Below are 25276 nucleotides of genomic sequence, written 5' to 3'. Positions count from 1 at the left end.
CCCACCCCCTCCCCACACACACACTATTGTATTGACATGTGATTCGAGCTCAGCTCATTAAGGCAGACATGAGGGAGTGTGGGCTTAAAACCCTTCAACTAAAAGACTCACTGCAGCAATAAGCCTCGACGGATGCACAGCATGTTAATCAATGATGCTCTGATGTTGCACAGAGATTCTCAGAAGAGAAATACCCCCCCCCCCCCTCCCCCCTTTTTATTTTTGTTCATTCACATCATCATCTCTTTCCTCTCATGGCTGCCTGCCATCCCCCCCCTGACAGCTGCCCAACGAAACAAGCTGCAATCTTCTCCCAAACTCAGTGGCGAGCGTTTCCTTGCTCTTGTTTCCCCAGCCTACACCCACACCTCTCTTCCTTACCTTGTGCCTTGGTCCGCATTTTTTATTTTCCTGGCCTGCTCTCAATTTGTCCTTCATACTCTACTTTTGTCCTCCCCCCCCCCGCCACAACTGTTGTTTATCTATCCCCCATCTCTTTTCCTTTTATTGGGATTTCCTGCGGGACCTTTGCCAATTTTATTTCTCTATGATTCTCTCAATGATTATATTTTTAGATTTTTGCTTGTGTTTGGATGTGATGTGAATCTCTAGTTTGACCTCATTTCTCTCAATGGCCCACTGTGTCTGGGACTTTCCAGTACTTGCGTCAAAGGACACGTTTTAATCGTCTTTTTTTTTTTTTCTTTTTTTTCTTTCTTTCTGTCGCTGTCCGTCTTCGCTGGCCCCGTCAGGAGGAGTTGCGGGAGCTGAGGGAGCAGCCCATCGACCCCCAGGCGGAGCAGGAAATCATTGACGGCATTGAGGAGGTCTACTTCTCAAACGACTCCTTCGACATGGTGCAGCACGAACTGGAGGTCAGACACTGTGCCCGAGTTTCACCGCTTGTGCGACCGACTGAATTGAGCGCCACTCACTTGCAAAACGATAAGGGACTCACTCCCGACTTGCCACGCCCAGTCGCTCCTTTAAATGATAATCCCATCAAAACTCGCCACATCTCAGTAACTTTGATAACGGCAATATTGCATCGCTAATATGAATAAATATGGTTTATTGCCTTTTGAACCCTCCCTGACTTGTACAAATGAAGCTTTTTCTCACCTGACTTGATGCCTCCTGCGCTTCCGCTGAACCGTATTCATCCCATTGACGACTGGATTGATGGATTGCATCCGCTCAACAGAAGAAGGGTGTGAAATCTCATTAGATTTATCTTGGTATTGCTACACCATCTGAAATGAGACTCTCAGTCAAGGGGAAAGTAATTACCTATCATCCTCTGTGCCGTGGGTTTGTAATATCTTCTTTCCCACGTAAGAGTTTGTTTACTGTTTACTTAATAACATACTCTACTAATCTGACGTATGATCTGGGAAAGTGTATTTATTGAGGAAAGATTTCTTTGTTCTTAGGAGGGGGAAAGAGCATGTGCACAGTCAGGCCAGTCGTAGCTCTTTATATTAATAAAGTTCTAATTAATGGTGATATACTTTTGAAAAATTTGCTCAGAAGAGAATGATTTCTAGATTTGGCACACAGTCATAAATGACTTATATTCTCGAACGTCAGATTTGTTATGGAAGCAGCATGCAGCTACACACAAGTAAAATTGGTCTGCGACGTTGTGCTGAGATGCAGAAGTTCTGGATTTCATCAACTGTGTAGGAGGAGGCACTGTCATTAAATTTCTGTGCGTGTGATTACAGAAACTCCCACCTGAGCTGAATCTGCAGGAGCTGGAGGAGTACAGAGATAAGCTCAAAAGACAACAAGCAGCGGTAAGTATTTTCCCGTCCTGTCACTCATGAGACGCATGAATGCAGGCTTACTGTGTAAACACACTGCTGTCGTAGGATCCTGTCGTCAGGACTTAAAATTTGTTTCTGTCTTTATCATTCTAGACATTATTTTTGTAGTTTAAAAAAATTAATAAAAAATTGTCTTGTTTATTTATTAGCAGTCTTGTTTGTCATTCATGCTATTTTTTTTAATCCGGATTTGGTTTTGGTTATACTTGTTGCCATAGAAATACAATATTTCTATTATGTACCACCATGGAATAACGCATGGAATCATGATGAATATAGTTTGGCTTTATAATTTGAATTGGTAAGAAAACCTTTTTTAATATTAAATGAAAGATTCTTACAAAGTAATTTCAATTACTTGCGACTCAGTTCATCGTCCTCCAGTTGCAGGGACGTGATGGATGAAACGCAAAACACAAGTTGCTCCAAAAGGAGACGCCTCGCGTTGCAGCCGTCGCTGCTTGCAGAACCATCCCGGTGTAGATTCTGCTCTGTGCCTGGGCTCATTGTCTTTTTATTAAATAAATATTTTCCCCAACGTGTCGTTCTCTTGCAGACCGTCACGTTACCCTCCGGGATTTGGCAATATCTTTCTGCTTTTATGTTCCCCTTTACCTTTACAAGCCTTCCGTGGCCTGCTGCTGAGAAACATTCACAAAGCATGATGCTGCCTCCGCCATGCTTCATGATGGAGAAGAGGTGTACAGTGTTTTTTGTTCATCAAATATAGCGTCCAGTGTGATGGCGGAAAAAGCTCAAACGTTTGTCCCTGTAAACACCAAAGAATCTTCTTCCAACTGACCCAGGAGACGTTCACATGTTTTTGAACATATTCCAGCTATTAAGTCCTCGAGACTCTCCTCCTTCTTTCATGTCTCCGTAAAGACAACCAGCTGGCAGATTTAATCAACTAACAAAATTCTTCCATTTCTCAATGACAAATTTGACAAAACTCCATTAGTTGTTCAGTGAGTTGAAAGTCTTTTTATAGCCATCTCTGACATATACCTATGATTGATCTGTTCTGTGCGTTTCTATGAGTGGTGTTTTGTCTTTAATAGCAGGAGGAATGAATACCAATGAACCAGAGACGGAAAGTCCCAGACGAAGGTGTTTCAATCACTTCACACTGTAATACTAACACCGCTGGACATTTCTTGAATTATATGAGTCATTTTAAATGGGGTAAATATTTATGCTCGCATATATTTTACATTATAATCACTTGATGAATTGCCATTATTTTGGAGACACACAGTGACACGGTGGGCTGGATTGGATGAGAAGATGACTGGTGTTTGTTTCTGAATGTCTTTTTTTGTGGACATTCTTAAGAAAAAGAAATGTAATTATATTGACTACGATTTCGCGTGTGAAAAAGGAGGAAAGGTGATGTGATTACTTTATATTGGCCGATGAACCAAGTATCTGATGAAGACAACATGGTCTGGATGAAAGATTTCACATAAGCTGGAATTGATCTCGACCCCTTTGGTTGTTTGGTTTGACATCAGTCACAAATTCCTTTTTTCAAAAGTCAAAACAAGTGGGGTCTCCGAGAGAAATAAACAGGCCGGGGGGGTCTTTGGTTGGGAGATGTTTTGACTGTTTTGGTTTATTATGATTATAAAGACAAAATGTAACAATTGTTAACACAAGTTTAAAACAAATCTGAAAGTCTCGCCAAATCATACCGGTAATTCTCTCTCTCCTTTTTTTGGGGGGGGTTTATAGTCCTTGGAAACCTCTGCTGACTTCACTCACTGTTTTACTTGCTTATCCTAAACATTGAATGAAAAATGCTCTAAAGCTCTCCATACAGGTTCACATTGTAGACTTCCAGTTTAAAATGATACATGGAGGGGAAAAAGAAATCGCAGAAAAATTTCAAAGCTTTGAAATTCTGTATTTTTCTGCCAGTCTATTACACATTTTTCCTTTACTTCCCCCCCATAAGTCCTTATCTGGAAAGTTTTTTTGTTTTGTTTTTTGCAGTTGAAACGATGCTCCAGACTTTTTTTTGCCCTGTGGCATGGGAAGACCTGCGTGTTAGTACAGCCACAGAGTACACAGACCCACACTCACAACTTCTGTCCCCCCCCCCCCCTCCTTTTTGGCTGTCGGCCTACAGGCACCGTGTGGGAATAGCCAGAGTAATTGGTCCAGTGTGCTATCAGACAGAAAATGTGCAGCTTACTTTCTCAGCGAGCTTATCAATGCAAACCTGTAGCCCCGTCTCCATATGAGAATCTCCCAACTTGTTTGTAATATCGTCCGTCTGTTTTGTAGAATGTTGACTTTGAAAGTGCTTACACCAAACTCTTTCTATTTTATCTTCCGCTGCCTTGTCTCATCTAAGGTTATGAGTGACGATACCTGTTATTTTTTGAATATTGCTTTCCTTCATCTACAGTTATTTTAAATACAAATACAGTCGCGGTCATCTCTGTGTGGGTATATGGCGTTTTAAACACGCTGCCTTCTGCCCTGCACTCGTCCTGAACCTGCCCCAAAAACAGCCACTTTTCCGTTGATTAGATGAGGTTGGAATAAATGTGTTGTTTTGGTTTGTGCAAAGCAGCACTGCTGCAATCACAGGGAGGCTGTTTGATTGATTCCTGTTTTGGTTTGGTTCTCTGTGGTGTGTTAAAAGACTTGTTTGGCCCCAAAATCAATGTGATTTTTAACCATTGCAAATGAGATGCTGGATAAAGATGGAGATATGCTAATAGATCATGGCTTGAAGAGGCAGTGGCATTTCACGTTTCTTTTTTTATTTATTTGACTGCATACACACTCACACACCCTCACAGCCATGGCCTTTTTAAGAGTCAAGAAATGTGCCTCCAGTGTCCCAGTGTCGGGCCGCCCGTCCCTCTGGTCGATGGCGATATGGACTGTCACCTCACGTCTTCTCTTTAACATCATTTGTCGAGGTGTAAAGCGGCTCTCTGTAGGCGTATGTGCTGGCAGGGGCCTGAGTTCATGAGACGAATGTGAGAAACACACAGGGATGCTCCACGTGTACCGTACCATATGTTCTCGTACCCCTATTTACGTTCATCCCTCACCCCTGCTGTGTGCGGGCGTGTGTTTATCAGCGGGTGGGTTGACTTGCATCGCCATCCGAATCATCTGCAGTCGAATGGAACGGACCTGTGGTTTCAAGGAAGCGGCACCGCCGCCCGGTCGCTCTGCTGCCGCGTCCAAGCTTTAATTGGCATCTTTGACAGAAGAGTGGCTGAGGCTCTTCTCGCGGCTAATTGCCTTTTTCATGCTGGTAGACTTTAGCCCATGCGAAAGATGGTCCAGAGAGGCATGTTGTTTTTGCTGTAATTCTCAGTGTAACACTGAAATGTAAAAAAAAAAGCTTTAATTCATGTGAATCAAATGCATTTAGCATTTTTTTGAGGACTTTTTCCAAATCTGATAAACAAACAAACAAACAAAAACACCATTAACACACCTAGATTAAAAATATTAAAGCAACACAATAGCTCTGACTATATACAGGTTTGAACATTAAAAACCAACAACTTTATATATTTTAGACAGAGACAGCAACACCTCGTAGATCTCGGTCAGCTTAGGAACACGCTACTGCGATCGTGACAAAGACTTGTTAGACGTCCAGATGATGCCGACAGCCTCCGCAGAGAGGTTAAGACCCATAGGATATTTGTTGCTGTTCAGAGTGTTCAGTCAAAGCAGATTCATGGAACATTGAGTGGGATGAGGTGTGGGAGGAGGAGGAACAGGTAAACCCAGCCTGGAGAAGATTGTCAAGAACTTCAGGAGTGGAGTGAGGATGGAGCCAGGGCATCAAGAGCCAACACACACACACACACACACACACACACACACACACACACACACACACACACACACACACACACACACACACACACACACACACACACACACACACACACACACACACACACACACACACACACACACACACAGACACACAGACACACAGACACACACACACACACACACGTACGTGAAAAGTGTTAAATTTACAGCGTCGGAGCACTCCCGAGCCAGACTCGCAAGAGTCTCACCTGGGCTAAGGAGGAGAAGAACTGGATCGTCGTTAATGGCGATCAAAGTCATTTTTCTACTCACTGCCATGAGCAGAATAAATCTGAATAAATCAACCGGCCAATTAAAATCACATTATCTAAAGACTCCTATGTGAATAGATTATTTCCATCTAATTGAAGTCAGAATCTGATTGGAAGAGGTGGTGAAACCCTGTACGTGACCCGATAAGGTCCATACAAACAGCACATGGGATAAACGGCGGTGGCAAAACCCAATAGCCTGATGAAGGAGGCTGATTGGCCGACTCCTCACAGCGAAACCTGATAGAGAGAAGGTCTATTGTCGGGGGGGGGGGGATGAGACTTCAGAGTCATTATACAGATGAGCTGACTGCCGCTATCAAACCAACCCAGGCTTCCATATCACCTCAGCAGTGCCTCAGGTTGAGCGACTCTATGCTTTGCTGCATTTACGTAGAAATGCAGTTTGTTCTTTTAAACCCCCCCCCAAAAAAAGAACAAACCACCTGAAAGCCAGGTACTTTGGAGGAGTTTTACTTTTCTACATTTTTTTTTTGTTAGCATTTTATGAAATGCAGTAATATTCTAAGATTCTTGTTTTTTTTATGAGCTGCGACCAAAAAGACTTGAATTGTTATAGTCGATGATGCATAAAAGGCTGACCTTTATACATTTTTGGAGCTGGCTTGCGAATTACACTCCTCCATTTACCAAAAAGGGATATTCTTTTCAGGAATTTCCGCTCCCGCGTCGGCAGAGGCGATGTTGGTAATATGAATGAACACATTAAATTTTTAATGAAACTTGAAAGCTGGAGAAGAGTCTCCTTCCTGCAGCAGTAATGAATTCGGTCCCTCCGCTCTCTTCTTTATTTTTTTAATGTCAGTGATTCTTGTGCAATTTCTGCCTAAACATTGCCTGGCTTCAGGCTGAGCGAGACTGAAGTGATGCCCTGCTGTGCACGCAGAGCATCTCGTGTGTGTGTGTGTGCGTGCGAATACAAGCATAGCAGGATACAACGCACGCAAACAGAATGGCTCCAAAGCAGGGGTGTAGATGCAGTTATTACCGTGTGCTTAGAGGCAAGAAAGCACAACTTTTTAGAAATGTCTTTCACAAATGAAGACATTAGAGAAACTTGGCATTTGAAGGAAAACCTTCATTTTGTTCACCACAGCACGGTGCAGTGTTTCTTTAAATAAACCGTTCCACTTGAACACCAAGGCTTATCACTGCCTCCACCTCAAGCTGATTGTAGTTTATATCCTGCTGAGCTCGATGTGGACACAGTGTTGTTGTTTGTTCTTCAGTAAAAAATCGGTCAGATCAAGCGCATTATTACTGTTTAATAGATTTCACTATGACTTTTTTCTTCTTTTTGTTTTAATCCATTAGCTATATTGGCACTATTGTATTATTTTATCTTGGTTAATACTTATTATATTGATGCTTATCAATCTTTTTCTTGCTATACTTTGTTGTCAAACAACTATGATTATTCTGAGAACCGCAACATTTTGTGTAAAATTAATTAACTGAAATTAGGATTCAAACAAGCTTACCTCTATTTATTTGTATTTAACCTAAATTAAGTGTTACTTCGATGTAGCCTGGTTCCTCCCATCACCAGTGGAACCAATTTGTTTTTATATTCGGGTCAATTGGCCCGCCCACCTCTAAAACAGTATTTGCTCTCTCAGCAGTCCTCACATTGGTCAGTCTTGTAGTCAAGTCTACATCAGAGGTTTTCCTTTTCTTGACTTCCCTCTTATTCCACTTTTTTTTCCCCATTTCCCTCCTTCATATGCAAGAACAGGTTTTCATGCTATGTGTGGGTCTGTCATTGTTTATTATCCGTCACAAGTCTTGAGCGGTATTTATTCCATCTGTTCGATATGACATGCGCTCTTCTTGCTTCGTCGCCCCGTTCGCACACAGTCAGCCTCCATTTGTGTTGTGTGAAGACGTGCTTCGAATTCTTGGGTAGTCACAGATGTTTTTGGTTTATGTACTTCAAATCTTACTCGTTTGAAAAGCGCTGGATGGTAAAATGAGTGGTGATGCCAATAGGTGGCGTTATGGCATTATTTTGAGCCGGTTTGTAGAAGACTGGGGAAGTCGATGGGGGATCTCATATTGTGAATTCCGGCTTGTTTTTTTCTGTAATGCTCCTCTGTTTTTTCTCACACTTGGTCTGATGACTGATTTTTTTTCTTTTTTTTTTTTCCTATGTGACAATGCTGTTTCTCATACATTTCAACGTTGAAAGAAGAGACACACACACTCACCCCTGTGGAATGAACAGTTCCTCCTCTGTCTGTTCCTCCTGCCCGTTGTCTGCCATGCATACGTAACATATGTAGAAAATCCCCTCCCCTTGTTTCATCCACTGCATATGTACGCCGTCTTACTGCTTTGAATACACTCAATTTTTATGTATTGGTTTTTTTTTTATACAAATGCCATCAAACTCCACCCGGCGTGTGAAGGTATTGGTGTGTATTGTTATTAATTGTGCTGTGGTGACAAAAAGGTAGAACTCACTGTGAGTGGGAGAGAGATGGTTCATTTTATCTTCTCAATAAGGAACCTTGGTTATCATAATGACTTAATTCAGTCTGACTTAATGTTTTTATTTCATCTTGAGTTGTCATTCTCAAATGTTGTCTGTTTTGCTTCTATTTTTTTTTCTTTTTTTTTTTAAATTTACCTTAACCAGCTAAGGCTAGCGTTTTTAAGACGTCCAACCAATGGACCAAATTGGACAAGCTCATTGTCATAAACACACAAAGAATCTAATTTAACAACGTTGAAATGGGCTCTCTACTCAGTTTTAAAGGAATACAATGTTCCCTCATCTGTTACGTCTATCAAATTGACACTGTATGTTAATGGATAAAATCTTCCATATCGTCTCTGAGCTCAGTTTCCAAACACTGTACTGTATGTCGACACAATATTGTAGATTACTAATAATATGATCAGTACAGGTGCACCCAGTTGACTTTGTTCTCGGTGGCCTTGTTTGTATGTACGGTCCTTCGAAGTAGTTGAAACCACAGTTCATTCAATTTCCGCTGACTATCGGTGTTTTCTTTTCCCTCCGGTCTGCTAAAAGCAGCAGTGGACATCCCACACGGCAGAAGGGTCACACTGATCTCATGACCATTGCTACTGCTTTAGTGCTTTATGCCACCGGCAGGGCACAAGCTCTTTAAATAATTACAATTTCACCTTCGCTGTGAATCAAATCAGTAAAGGGGCACAGAATACAAAAGGAACAGAGAGAACAGGGACCTATCTTTTAGAAGTGAGAGTAACACTTTTGGGAAAGACACTGATTGAAATAAAGTCAAGAAAACAAGACACTCCATGAAAAGGCTTTAGCGATCTTGCGCCTCGGATGCAGACTTCACTTAATGCCGTTCTCCTCCCTTCCTCAATAAGCAGGATTCCTCTTGACTAAACTTTCTGTGATCCTGCATTTGGGAAGAAGACCAAAATATCTTTAATCTTTTTTTTGTTCCTGTTTAAAACCATTGCTAACTTCTGTCCATTTTTTCGTCCTCCAGGTCTCTAAAAAGGTTGCAGATCTCATTCTGGAGAAACAGCCTTCTTACGTCAAGGTAAGCCAATCCACTTATTATAAAGCTTTCTTAATAGTTGTGTTGCTAATATTTAATTCCAAGGACACATTTAAAAAAAAAAAAATGTTTAAATGTTTTATGACGCCTGATGACATCAGGCTGTTTTGATGCTATCAGGGTTTCAGTAGACCTGCTTCTGTGTGAACTGCATGACAACATGAGCTTCAAATTCTGCTCACCATGTCGATATGAAATTCATCTCCATCCGTGGGGGATAAAGAAGGGGGCAGTAAGCAGTAACGCAGTTTTTTTTTTTTTATTGGTGTTGTGAATTAGCTGCACGTCCTGTAAAGCCCAACCTTTGATTGCAGTATGATTTCGCAGTTACCTGGAGAGACTGGAGCAGATGCTGGTGTGCAGCGACTGAAGAAATCGTCAGCACACCCACCAGATGGCTCGCTCGCTCTCGTACTTTATAGGGCATACGCAGAAATGCCAAACCCCCGAGGGTTATCTAAGCGTATTGCAATCCTTTATTTTAAACTCATTGTAAATCAGCGTTATTGCTCCAGTGCGGATGTGCCAAGGTTTTTGTGACACAGTCTTCATGCTCCCTTGTTTTCACTTTTCACATGGGCGTTTTGACAGACCACACTGGATTTGTGAGACGGCGTCTCTCTTTAAAATACAAAAGATGGAATATGTTGTAAAACATTACGTTCGCCAAAACCCGACACATTTATCAATCTTCTATCTTAAAAGGGATTTCTGTAACAGAATAGCTCCCTGCTAATGAGCACCACTTTCATTCTTTATAATGTATCATTAATCATCTGGCACCATAAATATGACTTACTAAAAGCAATACAAGTTTTCCTATTTAAAAACTTAGACTAGTTTTATGTGTTCAGTGCTTTCCCCCGGCACAAGTTTTCATCAATGACTTATGATATATTCAGGTTAAATCTGTCAGAGCAAAGGTCCAAACAGTCCATCAACAGCTCCAAGTGATGTTTGGCTATTCAATCATAATTATTCGTGTGACTGTCGTCAAGTATAAAGAAACAGTCAGATGCAGAGAATTTTCACATATGGCCACTGGTCTGATGAAACGTGTCTCGATACTCTGCATGTGGGAGCTACAAGTTTACTTCAAATCAACACAACTTGGCTCAGGATCAAATATTTATGTGTTTGTGTATTCTGGATTTCATTGAAGAAGGTACTGTACTCTTGATTTATTTGAACTGCCAATTAAACTTGAGCTCTGAAGTTTGTTGGACCAGAATAGATTTGAATTTGAAGCTGTGATCTCGGATGGACCCAGCTGATCACTGGCACCTCAAACAACTTCAGTGTGCGATGAAACAGTGAAGTTGATGCCCTGTGTCGGGTGTGCACACCTTTCTCTCAATGTCAGCTGGGATTGGCTTCAGCCCAACTGACCTTGCGCTGGATAATGCAGGTATAGAGGATAGATGGATGAAATGGTCATGTGATTACTTCCATTGTCGAGGGTCAGTCTATGAAGAGTAAAATGGTCATTCTTCCTGCAAACCCCTTTGTGGTTCCTAGGTTGAGAAGACAGTGAGGCTTATTAGCAGACATTGTCGGGCATCTCGGAGAGGCACTTCAGTTTCTACATCCACTCTGCCAATGTCACAATGAGAGAGAAGACGGCAAGATATTCTCTCTGTTCAGTATGAAAGACATCCAAAGACGTTCAGGATATTCACCCGTTGGTGCTTTTATTTCGTAATCTGTACATATCGTTGATATAAATGTTAAAAACGTGGCCACACAAGGCATATCCTTTCCACCCTATGTTCATGAACATCTTTCTTTCGATAGATTTCTTGTCCTCGCTCACACCGAAGCCCCCCGCCACAATGTGTCATGTCACTTCCCCCTCCAGCGCACTTGCAGATCAGTAGACACATAAATTGTACAGACACGTATACCCATGCCTCAGTGCGTGCAATAGTGTGCTACTAAGCGTCCTTTGTCATTCGTGGTTGTACAGTGACTAACCTCTGTGCCCTCTAGCGAAACTTGGACTCTGCTTGCACTCCGTGTGCGATTGGGCTTCCTCGTGCAGGGAGGTGACACAAAGGCCACGGCCAGAATCACAGTCTGTTTGAATGTGCAGCCATATTTTTCAAATGTCTACATGTCAGGTTTTTTTTTCAAGTAGACAGATTGAACTTTATTTTAGTGAAGCAGTGAGGGGATGTCTAACAGCAGGCCTCTCGTCACCTCCTCATTTTTAGCGGAGACAGTTTAAAGTTGAGTGGCCACACTACATTGCCCTGAGACGATGATGAGGAGGACGTGCTAGAAGTCAGGCTGTAATGAATCTGCGCCACAAAGCCCTGACCAGATCATTCGGCACCGCTGAAAAAGAATGGACTTGGACTGGTATTCCATTATTTTCCTCTGCAAAATGCTTCTTCATCCTGGTTCCCGCCGATTCCTTTGTCTGTGATTCCCACTCTCCTCCTTTGAGAGAGATTGGTAATTTGTCAGAGATTGGTGGTCATAGCTGCCAATTACACCGGGGTCTTAAGGTGTTTTCGTTGGGGAGAGCAGAGATTGGCAAATAATGGATGTGGCAGGTTGGTTAATACCTGCAGAGATGCGCAGGTTTGGTCACATGCACTTTAGGTAATTGTGTGTGACTGTAATGACAAACACATTGCATGTCACCTTCAGCTGCAGCAGCCTGAACCTGTGTGTCCTGGAGGTCATTTCACTTTGCTTTTCATTGCAACACAGTGAAGAAGACTTTGTCCAAACAATGGCATTATTAGGATGTTCAGATGGAATGGTAACGGGGAGCCAGTGCATAGTCAATGTGGTTGGTAGGTCACTGCAAGGACCTCCTCTGAATATATGAATAAAGAAGTCTCCCTTGCGACGAACTTGCACACCTCCTTAACCTTCACTTCCCACACCAGAGCCGTATATGTGAACGACGTAGGAGTTGGGTACTGTAGTGGAATCACACGAGATGGCTGGCTTCTCTTGTCTGTCTGAAGTTCATACGAATCTACTAAATGCTTGCTTTTGTGTTTTTTGTGTGTTTTTTTTATCACATCAAAGTGTACAACCTCTCTTCATGATTTGAAACATGCCTCATTATTTGCAAGAGCCCACCGCTGTTCGTGTCTACATCGTTTCTTACGCAACCTAAGCGGATTGAGTCCTCGGTCTGTCAGGTTAAGTGTAGCTTATAGATGGTGTCGACGGCTCAGAGCTGCGGTGTAACAACAAATTGGGGCTCCGGGCTATATAGTGAACGCTCATCTTGTTGAGTACTTGTGTGTGTGTGTGTTTCTGTTTGAACAGGTATGAGCGTCCGTACTGTTCTTGTTCAGGTTAATGTGTTGACATAACAAGAGTGTGCGAGTGTTTCTGTATGTTTTACAAGAATCTCAAGATTTTCCCGACAACCGTGATGCAGTAGTTCACTGATGCATTTTTAACTCCATAAAAAAGCCAAAAACTGGGACTTGGGACTTTTGATTCCTGCACCTTTGGTGTCCTTGTGCCGTTCTCCCGTGAACACGTTGATGGATCTCGCTTCAGTGAATAGTTCTTCATTATAAAGTTTAAACCTAGTAAAGATTTGCAGTTGGCAACAGCCATCCATTAAAACCGCTATAAGCAGGGGAGGAAGGCAGAGTACGTAGTCCGAGTACATCTCAAGGCTAACGCGCATCGACTTACTGCAAATCAGCCACATCCACAACAGCGGCTACTTTAGAGTCACCAGTTAGTCTCATCAATACGTCTTTAGAATGTGGGAAACCCACACAAGCAGTTTCTGGAGTTTGTTGTAAGTTGTTGGCTCGTCAGCTCACTGGCTCTTGTCAAAATCTGCCGTTTGTTCTTTTCTGGTGCTGCTGCAGAGTGAGTCACTCCACCTTATTGTGGTACTAAGTTGTGTTACGAGGCTGACTGAAAGATTTCTCCGTTACATCATGATGAATTCGTTTAACTTGTTTTTTGACTGAAAGAATTCGTACCACCCTGGTTGATTATCGGGGTCAGTCATCTGGTTGCAGCAGGTTTTTGCAGTGTATAAAAATATAAACTGACGGAAAATATTACTTTCTGTACTTTCAAAAGAAAAAAATATTAATCAACTTGAAATAAATTAGACATTGATCAAATCAAAGCTTCTGTCAGACAATTAGTCCAATGGAATTTTATGACTTGTATACTGTTAACCAATGTATGGAGGTAATCTACATTGAATATTTTAGTAACCATTTCTTGATTATTATCGTGTCATGTGGCGGTCGTTTCAAAATTCAAAAGTCCCGTTGAAAGATGATGGACGTGAATAAACCTTTTGCGAGTGTTATTGGAACTTGAGGTCTTTGTCAGGACTAAAGATCTCAAGGTCATGATTGAGTAATTGGGATTATTGATCTCATACTCGCAGCTGAAAGTACAATTAAGATTTTTTTTATGTATTTCAATAAATTTCCATATGTAGTTGAAGTTGGTGTTGCGGATCAACTCCAGACCGAATGTTATTGTAATATTTAAAATCACAATCCAAGCGCTTTATAACTCAAGTGTGACATTTTCTATTCCCGCAAATAATGACGGACAAAAATGCAGTTTGTCCCCCGGAGTTGTGTTGCTGCAGCCGCTCTCAGCAGAGGTCATTGAACTGGCATAATGGCTAAAGTCTCAGAGCAGAGTGCTCATTGATCTCCTCGGTACCGAACGCTTGAATGAAAAAGAAAAAGTTTTCTTAGACATTTTGTCTTTCGAAAGCCTTTTTTTTCCCCCAAGCCGCGCTATTCTTTGGAAGTGATGAAACATGTCTTACCATAACAACATCATCCATAACTTGTATCTGCTCACAGCGGGGCGCCGCTCACGGAGGAGTGTCTGTGAGAATTGCTTTTCATGTCATTGCTGTGCTTAGTGGGAGAAGTGATTTGCTCGATAAATGGCATTATTAGAGGCGCAGCTCACTGACGGTAAAGCAAATGAACTAGCATCACAGCATCTGTGCGTCCTGCAAGTGCTGAGCGGTTTCATGGCGACGGGATATTTTAGGAGATTTGTCGCAGCATCTTAATTGTTTCAAATGGAAAAAAAAAATCTGCTTTAAAGAACCCCCCCCCCCACAAACACACATTATTTAATGTATTGTGCTTTCTGTTGCTCATTAAACATTTCTTCACTTTCTGGTTTTTGTTCACAGGAACTGGAGAGAGTGACTGCGTTACAGAGCAACCTGCAGCTGGCAGCGGTCATTTGCACTAATGCACGAAGGTAATGGTGTTGAGTTCCATACATATAGTCACTAAGTGTAATAGCTCATCAGGATACATGTTTTGATCAAGCTCTTTTTACAAATGATGAAACACTTATTTTATCTCATTGCATTCCTGAAACCTTTGCCAGACCCTGCAGTGCCATATTTACTTCAATAGACTTTAGACTTTCATTAGATAGACCTGATGCGTCGTGAGAGAGCCGCACAAAGACACTGTAAATAATTATTGTAAATTAAAAGCAATGCATTTAATATTTGATGTATTTCCACATTATTCAGATTATTCAGGCTCAGTTACTGCCTATAGTCCTGATTAAGCTGAGAGAAAAAGAAAAGGGTTCCTTGTTACAGTCCATTGTGTTTTGTGACATATTTTACTTTCAAAACATCCAAAATGAAGCAATTTACTTTGCTCAAAGCAGCCCACACACCATCGCCAATTCATAAACCTCGCAGCTTCGAAGCCTGTATTGTCTTGAAACACACCCACATGTATTTGGAAGCCTGGTGGAAAGTACAAAGTTGAAGGCACAAAAGGACAGAATTTATGTGGAAATCTGACTGTGAATATTTAACTGAACACCTCCTGTAACTATTTATCGATATGAATTGGTGTTGTAGAGATATCGGTCCGTTTTTTGTTCTGCTTCTCACTGTATTGTGCTGCGAACGCAATATCGACTTCTTTCACTTAGACAACTGAGTGTGGCAAAGGAGGGATTCACCGGAGCCAGTCTGGGTCTGTTGGCCAATCAAAGAAGACGACAGCTACTGACAGGCCTGCTCAAGTCTCTGCGGACCATCAAGACCCTGGTAACAAACTGCATGTGACAATATTCAGTGTTTGAATTACATTTAGCTGCTGTGCGAATGGCAAGTGCCCCCTTCAAAAATATCATGGACATTATTTCATTGGATTCTTAAACTGGTCTTCAATTCATTATTGTTCTTGTTTGATTGAGCTCCAAAATGAAATTATTTCAGGCAGATTGTTTGAGCTTTCAGTTTGTTGTGTGTTTTATTCAATTGGGAAAAAAAATTCAGGCCCTGATTAAAAAGCTCTTCTTTTCTTGCGGCTAAGTTGAATCTAGCTTTTCAAGGATTTTGAGACGCCTTTAAAACTACGTTTTGCATCATCATTGATTCATATATATTTCTGACCTGCATCATGATTATGTAAAGAAGGGACTTCTGCATGTGGGAATCTGTCATACTTATGACACGGTTACTCTTATGGTAGGAATTGCTGTTAGAAAATGGATAAAGAATTCAGTTGTCATTGCATTGTTGTTGTTTTTTTCTGTCAAAAGTGATTCTAAATTAAGATGAGGGCAATTCACACATACAATGTTTTAATAATTATCTAATTTGCTTTGATCATTTGTTCAAATCGTAATCGTTTCATGTTGCCATCACTGTCACAGCAGGGAAGTGTGGAACTTTTCTTTGCGCTCGTCGTCACTAAATGTTATGTATTCCTTGTTATCTCACGCTGCTTTGATAGCTTGCCTTTTTCATCCTCTCCCCTCGCAGCAAAGAACAGATGTAAGACTCAGCGAGATGCTTGAGGTACGAGGATAATGCTGCACACGCCAACAAACATACAGAGATGCTCATAATTGACTGCAAAGGTCAGACAACAGGAGGAATATGTACTGCACTGAAGGCAAAACCCACACAAACAGTCGATGCTCTGATGATTGCCTGTCTAAAGTGAAGGTCAGCTGTCGTGTTTAAAAAAAAAAAAAGAAAAGAAAAGGATTTCACCGCCACCAAGCAAAAGTGCTGCCTGTCTCGACATCTTTTAGCCGTAAAAGTCTTTTGAAGAAAATAGTTATATGAACCTGGATCATAAAACTGATGTAGCACTGTCAATATCATGCAAACTTTTACTGTGGTAATTTGAAATAGTTACAGGCTACCTTTAAAGCACATATGTTCTTTTCTTTTTAACATGAACCATTAAAATCCATCTCTCATTTAGGAGGAAGACTATCCCGGTGCCATCCAGCTCTGTCTGGAATGCCAGAAGGCCGCCAGCACCTTCAAACACTACAGCTGCATCAGGTACGAGCAGGTTGATGCAGCCACATCCATCTCCATCCAAGTGGTGATGGCATCGCTTTCATTTCCTGGGTTGAATGGAACATTTCTTGATTTATTGCCGCCTAATGTGATCTGACGTGAGAGCGCTGCTTTGCCAGAAAAAGAGTTCAAATTGTCCAGCCCATGAAAATATACGTAATTTTTCAGCGAAATGAAAATGTTATTGTTATTTTATTGATCCTTTGGATTCTTGTTGTTGTCATTGCCGGTAATTTAAAAACAAACCCCAACATTTTCCATTCTGCAGTTTGTTAGTGGGCTTTTAACCTGGAAAAGCAACAGTCTATATCCACAGTCTTCAATGAGAGCTGTCTTGCTGCTTTTTTTGACTGGATTGTTTGGTATCTGTCACCGTAAAGGATTTTCTGTTATTGTGAACCATTTTAGTACTAAAGATGCTTCTGATTCAAACAGGTTTAAATTGATATGATAGATATTGCTCAGACAGGGAAACGCAGCAGCAGACAGACTGATGTAGCCTAAAACAACAGGAAGACGTCTGAGTTTTATGTGAACCCTTTGGGTAGTGCTGGGATGTTTTTCATTACAGTCGTTAAAATTTTACTTTCTGCTCTCCTTACATTCAAAAGTATGACGGGAAAAAGAAACGATGTCGGCCCTGCTGCTGTGACATTGCCATTTGAGCGACAGATCTACTGCTGGTGATCACTGAGTCAATATTATGGGGATTATTGTGGTGCAGAAAAAAAAAAGCTTCACACTGCTCCCTCCCACACTGTTTATTTGTGTTGGTATGACTTTTGTTTTCTCAGACCCTCGTCACTGGGGTAGCGAGACAACGCAACGCTCATTATCTTTGCCGGAGTTCTGGCGTGTAGAACAGACTTCGCACGATTTGCCACCACTGTCAAAACCCACCATAACGGAACTGTCCTTGTAGAAATGTGTGAACATGAAAGAAAGTAATTATCTATTTTATACCTGTCGCTCTCTGGCATTATTTACACACATCTCTGATGTATAAATAATTTTGGTGACGGCAGCTGAATGGAAAGTCTTTAAGCCATCACAACCACGTTGTGTCAACTACAGCTTACTACTGTTTTATTTGTAATAGTTTGGTACATTTTGTTCACCGGTCAGAGATCTGTCATACTCTGCATTTTCACTTTCTACCCAACGTGACTGGAGCATGGTTCTCTGTAAGGCGCTTTCAGCAAGCCTGTTAGAATTGTGCCTAATCCTTTCATGCAGATTTAACTTAAATGATAAAAGAAGGTTTACTTTTCTCCATGTCCTTCCCTTGTCCACGTTCCTTATCTTTTTCAGAATGAACAATGTATTCTCACGTCGACCGTGACTGATTTTACTGACAACGAAACTAAAATTTTAATTCAAATGAGTCAAATAGTTTAAAATGGGAAAATGTTGAGCAAACGGTCAACAAGTCTTAAGTATTTAACAACCATATCAGACTCGCAGCAGGGCTGTGGAATATATTGCAATCTTCTAAAGTAGAGGCAAGACAAAAAGCACGGTTACTCAGATAAAAAAAAAAAAAAGATCTCAAAACCAAAAAACATGAACATCATATGTAGTGTTTTTGTTTATATCAAATCATGTTGTTATATCAAGATTATCCAATGTCCACCTGCTGTTGTAGAGTGTTTAGCATCGCGAGCAGCAGCAGCTGCTGTTTGCAGGTTAATATCGAGATACTTCAGTTGAATGGGCTTGAGCATTGAGCTCTGGTTGGGTGATTATGTCGTTTTTTTACCTGACACAACCGGCATGGTACCTTGTTTTCATATTTAAGATGAAAGTACAGATAAACGTTCCCGGTTTTGCAAGGGCATTGCTCTCCATGTTCCACCGTGAGATTTTTAAACTGCCGTCTAAAGTAGCGGGCTTCTGGCTGATGGGGCTGTAGCACCAACCAGTGGCAAGGGTTTGCGGTGTTTTGTACACGAGTAAAATAACTGACTAATATCGATTGTGGAACCAACTAGCAGCATCATCTTCATCTGTTTCATTCTATCTGCATCAGTTGGTCCAGATGATCAGACCTCAACATGTTAACTCATATTTCATCAAGTCTAAACTTGTCTATGTGAGTGTGTGTTGAGTGTTTAGTTTTTTTTCCTCTTCACAGCATTAGTTAATTCATGCTGAATCATATTGTTTCCTGTATTTAATGAGTTGTTACTTTTAAAATCTCATCTCATAGATAGAAACAATGACCTTGTCTGCCAATAAAGGTGTGACAGAGCTCCTTTTAAGCATATTGTTTTGGGGGGGGATTTGTGAATTGTAGTCATTTCATACTTGTCAGACAAATTGTCTGCGGGGTTTTTCAAGGTGAGCCTCTACTACATCTCCACTTAAGTCCATGACGGGTGTTGAAGTCTATTCAAAGGACTCGGCAGTTGATCTGCATGAAGGACTCCAGAGGGCTTCCTCCTGCATTCGTCTGTGTGTCACTCTTAAAACACTTTTCAAAGTGAGGTGTTGACCTTCACCATCTCACACTGAGTTGATTTCTGTGTCGCAATTGTTAGAAAACGTTAGAAAAAGATCTTTCTCTATTATTGTTGTTGCGTATACACATTGCAGAAACAATGGCCACTCCAAAGGATTGTAAAAGGTCCTGCTTTCTGAACTGGTCTTTAAGTTGAGATGGCATAAAACTAACAATATAATTCTAGTGTAATAATTTCTATACATTTTTCTGCAGACCAAAGGTGGAAGGAAAGCCCCCTTATAAAGCAAACTGCTCAAGTGAATTAGACGTCTAAGGTTTTTTTTGAGCATTAGACAGTCAGTCATTTATGATAAAGATATCTCTAATAAGTAATAATAAGTAATAACCCCAATAATGTCCCACAAATCATTCATGGCAAGACTATAGAAAAGTGCAAAGACATTCAGTTTGTTTATGGTCAACTTTTTCTCCTCCGTCACTGGGTATTTTCCTTCTTGCCTTTTGGCTCCATCCTCACCTCCTCTGCTCCCTTCCTTGAGTAATTGTGGCTGCACTTGTTCCTTCTTGCTGTGTTTCAATACTTGGTTAGTTTCCCTTGACCCCGTATTGCCTCTCATACTTCCTTGTAGTGGTGGCTATTACAACTACTGCAAAATGAGAACATCCGGAAACTATGGAGGGACTTACCTGGAGGCCCCACGGACACCTATTGGCAGCGATAATTGAAAAAGCGCTAGAGAGAGAGAAAAAACAAGCTTCCCTGATTACCGCGTAACTCTATTTCAATCCCCGCATTCCCTACAGGGAGCAGATTGTTAATTAGGTTTTTCTCCTCATCTGTTATTTATGCATTCTGTCTGATGGTGGAAGGATGCCAGCATGTGGGGTGGAGAAGCATCTGTACACACCAGAGTTTGCTCCGTAACTGGACGTTGTAGAAACTCATAGAGTGGGTGGACACGGCAGGTGACCTTTGTCATTGGCCTCTTGTGCTATACTTCAAAAGCTTGATGGTACTTTGTCCTTGTAATGTCAGTCGGGAAGCCATGGGTTGAATATGTGCTGCAGGTTTTCTTGCAGTCCTTCTGGGGTTTGCTAATACACTGTTTAAATTACCCAGTTCAATCTTTTTGGGGATAGGATGTGGACTACTGTGCCAAGTAATGTAAAAGAACTGACTGGCAGCCAAACGGCTGTAGAGCCAATGAGGATGGCAGGTAGTGTGTGTTTATTTGTTCGATTTTTCTTGCCAAAGGAGTAGTTCGACATCTTGAAGAAATACAGATTTTGCTGAAGGTGAAATGTGGCTTTTGGTGCAACTCGTATCTCGTTGCCGAGGTTGAACGCAAAAAGGGAATTATTTCAAGTCTTCAGTCACAGTCGCATCATAGAACACCAATGATGAGTTCCCACTTTGTCAAATCAATGTCGCTTTATGGACAAAGTGATTTAGAAATGACTTTGTGCAGGTGCACCTATTGTAAATCTAATTTACTGGTTATTACCTCCTGATAATGACATTTGGAAAATATTTTAAAGATAATATTACGAGTTTTTCATTAAACCTTTGATGAACAACATGGCAAATATAGGCGCTTCAGTATAATGTTGGCAAATTGCAAATGGTACTTTGTGAGCAAAATCAAACTTTTCTTCCACGTTACTGTGGGATTGTGGCCATCTCTTGTTCAATGCTGAGTCTCAGTATTTCATGTCTGCTCAAGGGGACACGTTAGGACGAGCAGGAAGGACAGACTTCGTCTGCAGGTCTGGAGCATAGTCATGAAAAGGAAATGCATTTAATTTAGTCTGTGTCATAGCTCCAGAACCCTACTTACTGATCAGAAGTAAGAGTGATGAGTTCAGTTTTGTCATCCAAATCTTTCTGAATCTGCACTTTAAAGAGTTTGTTGTGAGCCAGGCTGAGTCCTGGTTCTGCCCAACTTTCCTTGTTTGTTCCCCTCTGTTGGCCGTCCGCCATGCTGTCGTGACCAAGTCCACTTTGCTCCGAAACACAGGTCTTGTGGGATGGTTTTTTTTTCTTCCTCTCCTGCACTCTTTCCAGTACTTTTCATTTTGTTGTTTATCTCCCATTACGCTCGAATGTTTTATTGTGAACAATGCCTCAGCTCGCCTTGGCCTCGGCTCCTCCTGTGGGCTTCCTCTGTAGGTCTGCCAGAAGTATAAAGCTCGGTTTAACTCTCTCCTGACCCGAGCCAGGCTTTGTGGACCCTCGCAAATGTTTCTCCACTTGCCAGGAGCTGTCATTGATCAGCTCGCTGACCTGCTGTTGAACCAGCCTTCCAACTTTGCTGCTTATTTTCTCGCTGTGGTCTCCAGTCGGTTTTCCCTGAGCGATGGTGACAAGGACCTGACTTCTGATTTTGTAGCTGAGAATTCCTTCTGTTGTCCATGCTATGGCACATATCACCTCCTTGGACTCAGATATAGTAGTGGTGACTGCAAATTGACTGCATCCTGTTGCTAAACGTGCTTGTCATGCTTGGATGTTAAACTCAAACACACACTGGTTCAGATTATTCCTGTCACTTGTTTACGCCGACACAGTCAGGGTTACAGTGTGTCAAGCCGTAATATGCGTGCTCCTTTTCTTACACGGTGCCCCGAGTCTGCAGTCTCCTCAAAGTTTCTCTTCATCTTCCCATCCTCACTCTCTATCCCCAACATGCTTAATTAGCAATTTGCTAAGGACACTCTCTCCCTTGAGCGACTGCAGGCTCACAAGGCACAACATAAGAGCAGGCTGACCTGAAAAAGACCCTGAGCAAAGCAGGGACACAAGCGGGGGAAACTGTGGAACTGAGGATGTTTATGAATGGGTGCAGCGCATGATTAGTGGAGTGGGAATTGAGGGAGTCGGGTGTCTGGGGATCAGCAAAGTACTTGTAATTTCCTTTGCTGCTTCTCGGCTTTGGAGTTCAAAGTATTTCCCAAGAGGAGCGAAATCTCGGTGTGCTGAGGAGATGTGTAGGCTGTTTGTGTCTTTGACAGCACTTCGCCCAGACGCGCACGCTCGCACTCAGGCATGCCGTGAATGGACACTTCAAAAACAAAAAAGTAGAACCTTCCTGCCTATTGTTTCAGTTTCATTGGGGTTTGTTTGTTTAGAATGCAAAAGAAGGGTGCATTTTTAGAAATTGTTTCTCAGTAGGTAAATAATACAGAGGGATTATGCTCTGCCTCTGAGTGTGCTGAGCAATCCTGAAGTCAATCAATTCTTTTAAAATGACATCGTTCATTATATTTGTAGTGTTTTGGAACAATTTTACGAGCAGATTTTTCCACTTGCAATATAACCCCCATACCCTTTGTGTTTGCGTTCACGTTCACTGACCAGCCAGGGATACGATGCCCTGCCAGAGGTTGAATTACCAATAGATTAAAATGATTTGACATAAATCTGGCTTTTTAAGTCAAGCTTTTGCGTTCATTGTCTTGCACTATAGGTGTGGTTGCCTCTAATACTGTACTTCCAACTACAAACACATCACTCGATGTTACGAAACACTACATTCTGCTCACCTGGACCAAAGAAACCGAAATCAAAGCTATTGTGAGTTGACTCGACATTTACTGTCAAAAATCTCCTTTTTCTTCTTCCACAGTGAGTTGAATTCCAAACTACAAGACACGCTGGAGCAAATAGAGGTATGCGTTTCCCTTTTCCATCTTTATTTCATTACTGGGGAGTAATATCAGTGAAGAGACTTTTAGTGGAGTATTAGTTTTTTTTCTTTTTTTCTACGCTTGTACTTTTGGAGGAGCCTTCGTCCCAATGAAGCAATTTATACTTCATTTTGACATTTTGATAGTTTGGCTCTCTCATTCTGGGCCTGCCAAATATTGACACTTTCAGAAAGTCATTAATGTGTGTGTGCTGGCGCAGTAAATTATATCTGTTTCATCTCTTGCTGTGTCGTGATGCTTGCATGTGATAAATGGTATGCAAAGCAATTTTCTCCACACCGCTGCCGCTCCGCTTGAGTAGATCAATTACTCACAGTTGTGTCCGTACACAGGAAAGCAGCGTGCATGTGTGCACACATTTATGGACGCTCGCTGAGGTGCTTGTTTGTTTACCAGTCGGCGTGAATGAGTGAATGAGTAATGCAAAATCTGCTAAAATCGTGAAGGTAAACGCGGGCACAAAGCAAAGTCCCACATCTCAGAAATCAGCCTGGGTTAATGGGTTTTCGTACATGCAGTTCATAGTCAGGTGCTTAGCACACAACACTGCTTGGAGGAAGAAAAAAAAAAATATCTGTCTGGATTTGCATATTGTCTACCACCACACATCCACTGCACACCTTGAGGTTGGCTGATTGTGTCAGGGTTGTTACAGATCCCTGTCCTTGCTGGCTTCCTGCTAACTCTTGTTACTTCTCTTTTCATCTCTTTGTCAAAGACTTACACACACACACACACACACACACACACACACACACACACACACACACACACACACACACACACACACACACACACACACACACACACACACACACGCACACGCACACGCACACGCACACACACCCCCACCCACCCACCCACCCACCCACCCACCCAATTACCTGCCCTTGGCCTTGTGTGATAGCTTTACATCTCCACATCTATAACTAAATCCCTGGTCTTAATGTTGATAATCCCTTGCTTTTTTTTTTCACTTTCCCTCACTTTGCCCCTTCTTTCCCTTTGTCGTCTTTCTATTCCTGGCTTCAGGAGCAACTCGACGTCGCCCTGTCGAAGACTTGCAAGCACTTTGATGTTGTGCACTACACCAAGGTCCAGCTGGCCTACTCGCTCCTGGGCAAAACGCAGGTCAGTTCTTTAGCCAGCGTGACTCAAAGTGACAGGAGGTGACGCCCCGCTTCTTCTTTTTCCACACATGTCCTATTGTTGGTCTCTCTGTTGTCTTGTGGGAGTTTTGAAGAGTGTCTCTATGTTTTTAATAGTATTCTCTTCACTTTTCACCACCTCATTCATTCTGCAACTTATGAGTATCGATTTAGTTAACAGGTTTCACAACCTTTGCTGGCTTTTTGAATAATTAATAAATAAATCACTCACAGTCAGACTGAAAGCATGAAAATCTTTTTTTTTTTCCACTTCAGCTCCTTTTTTTCATTAAAAACGTTATGATACCACAGTGGCAGGTTTTGACCCCAGTTGGCTCAGCATTTTTTTGCTTGGACTAAAAAGTACTTGTGAATCTTTCAAACCCGCAGAGCTACTCTTGCTTTCAGGTTGCTTTCTTTATTGTCAGTTAGCTGTCATCCACAAAAATCCCCTGGTGAAAGGAACTATTAATATTAGTGCTGTCAAACCAGTAAGATTTTTAATCGGATCAATCACAGGGTTGCCGGGAGTTAATTTTGATGAATCACGTTTAAATGTTGTTCAATTTTAATCTATATTTCATCACATTTCATTTTGCAGTAAACAGAGTTATGAAAGAAGGGAATATGTACTTGTGCTTTCCACAAGTTAGAATATTTTGAGATTTCTTAGTGTTAACCTGTTAATTCGACACGGAACACAAAAGTGTGCATTTTCCACTCTCACGGTCAAAAACAGATATCCCGCATCACTGTAATTAGCCATTGAAGCCCTTGTTGGAGCTAATAATTGTGCTCTCTTCCACGACATTAAGAGGTTTGATCCTTGAGGAGGTGATGGAGCCATCAAGACAGGTTGTGGATGAGTCATGTTTTTACGGCGACTGTGATAATGAGCACTGTCAGGCACAAGAACAGACTGAGGAGTTGTTGTTGTTGTACGTTCTAATGCTGGCCTCCAGCGCTTATTATTGTTGGTAATATTTGTGTTTATGCCCTCATTCTTTATCTGAGTTTTGCATATGCTTTTGCTGTAGCACACACACACACACAATCTCACAGTACTCCTAATATACTGTAACG

The 25276-nt window shown here is 41.6% G+C and overlaps 1 protein-coding gene across 2 annotated transcripts in view; it reads left to right on the top strand.

Annotated features, from left to right (window-relative positions):
• Positions 1-25276, top strand: part of vps50 (VPS50 subunit of EARP/GARPII complex) — an 87687-nt gene that overhangs the window by 6217 nt on the left and 56194 nt on the right. For both annotated transcript variants that reach the window (XM_080515476.1, XM_080515475.1), the window contains exons 3-11: positions 753-875; positions 1728-1799; positions 9472-9525; positions 14714-14784; positions 15484-15601; positions 16322-16357; positions 16773-16855; positions 22964-23006; positions 24078-24176. In XM_080515476.1, coding sequence (XP_080371602.1) covers positions 753-875; positions 1728-1799; positions 9472-9525; positions 14714-14784; positions 15484-15601; positions 16322-16357; positions 16773-16855; positions 22964-23006; positions 24078-24176 — 699 coding nt within the window. The remainder of the gene's footprint in view (positions 1-752; positions 876-1727; positions 1800-9471; positions 9526-14713; positions 14785-15483; positions 15602-16321; positions 16358-16772; positions 16856-22963; positions 23007-24077; positions 24177-25276) is intronic.

The sequence above is a fragment of the Blennius ocellaris genome, assembly GCF_963422515.1.
Source record: "Blennius ocellaris genome assembly, chromosome: 20".
Lineage (NCBI taxonomy): Eukaryota > Metazoa > Chordata > Actinopteri > Blenniiformes > Blenniidae > Blennius > Blennius ocellaris.
This window is presented reverse-complemented; position numbering and strand designations above follow the sequence as displayed.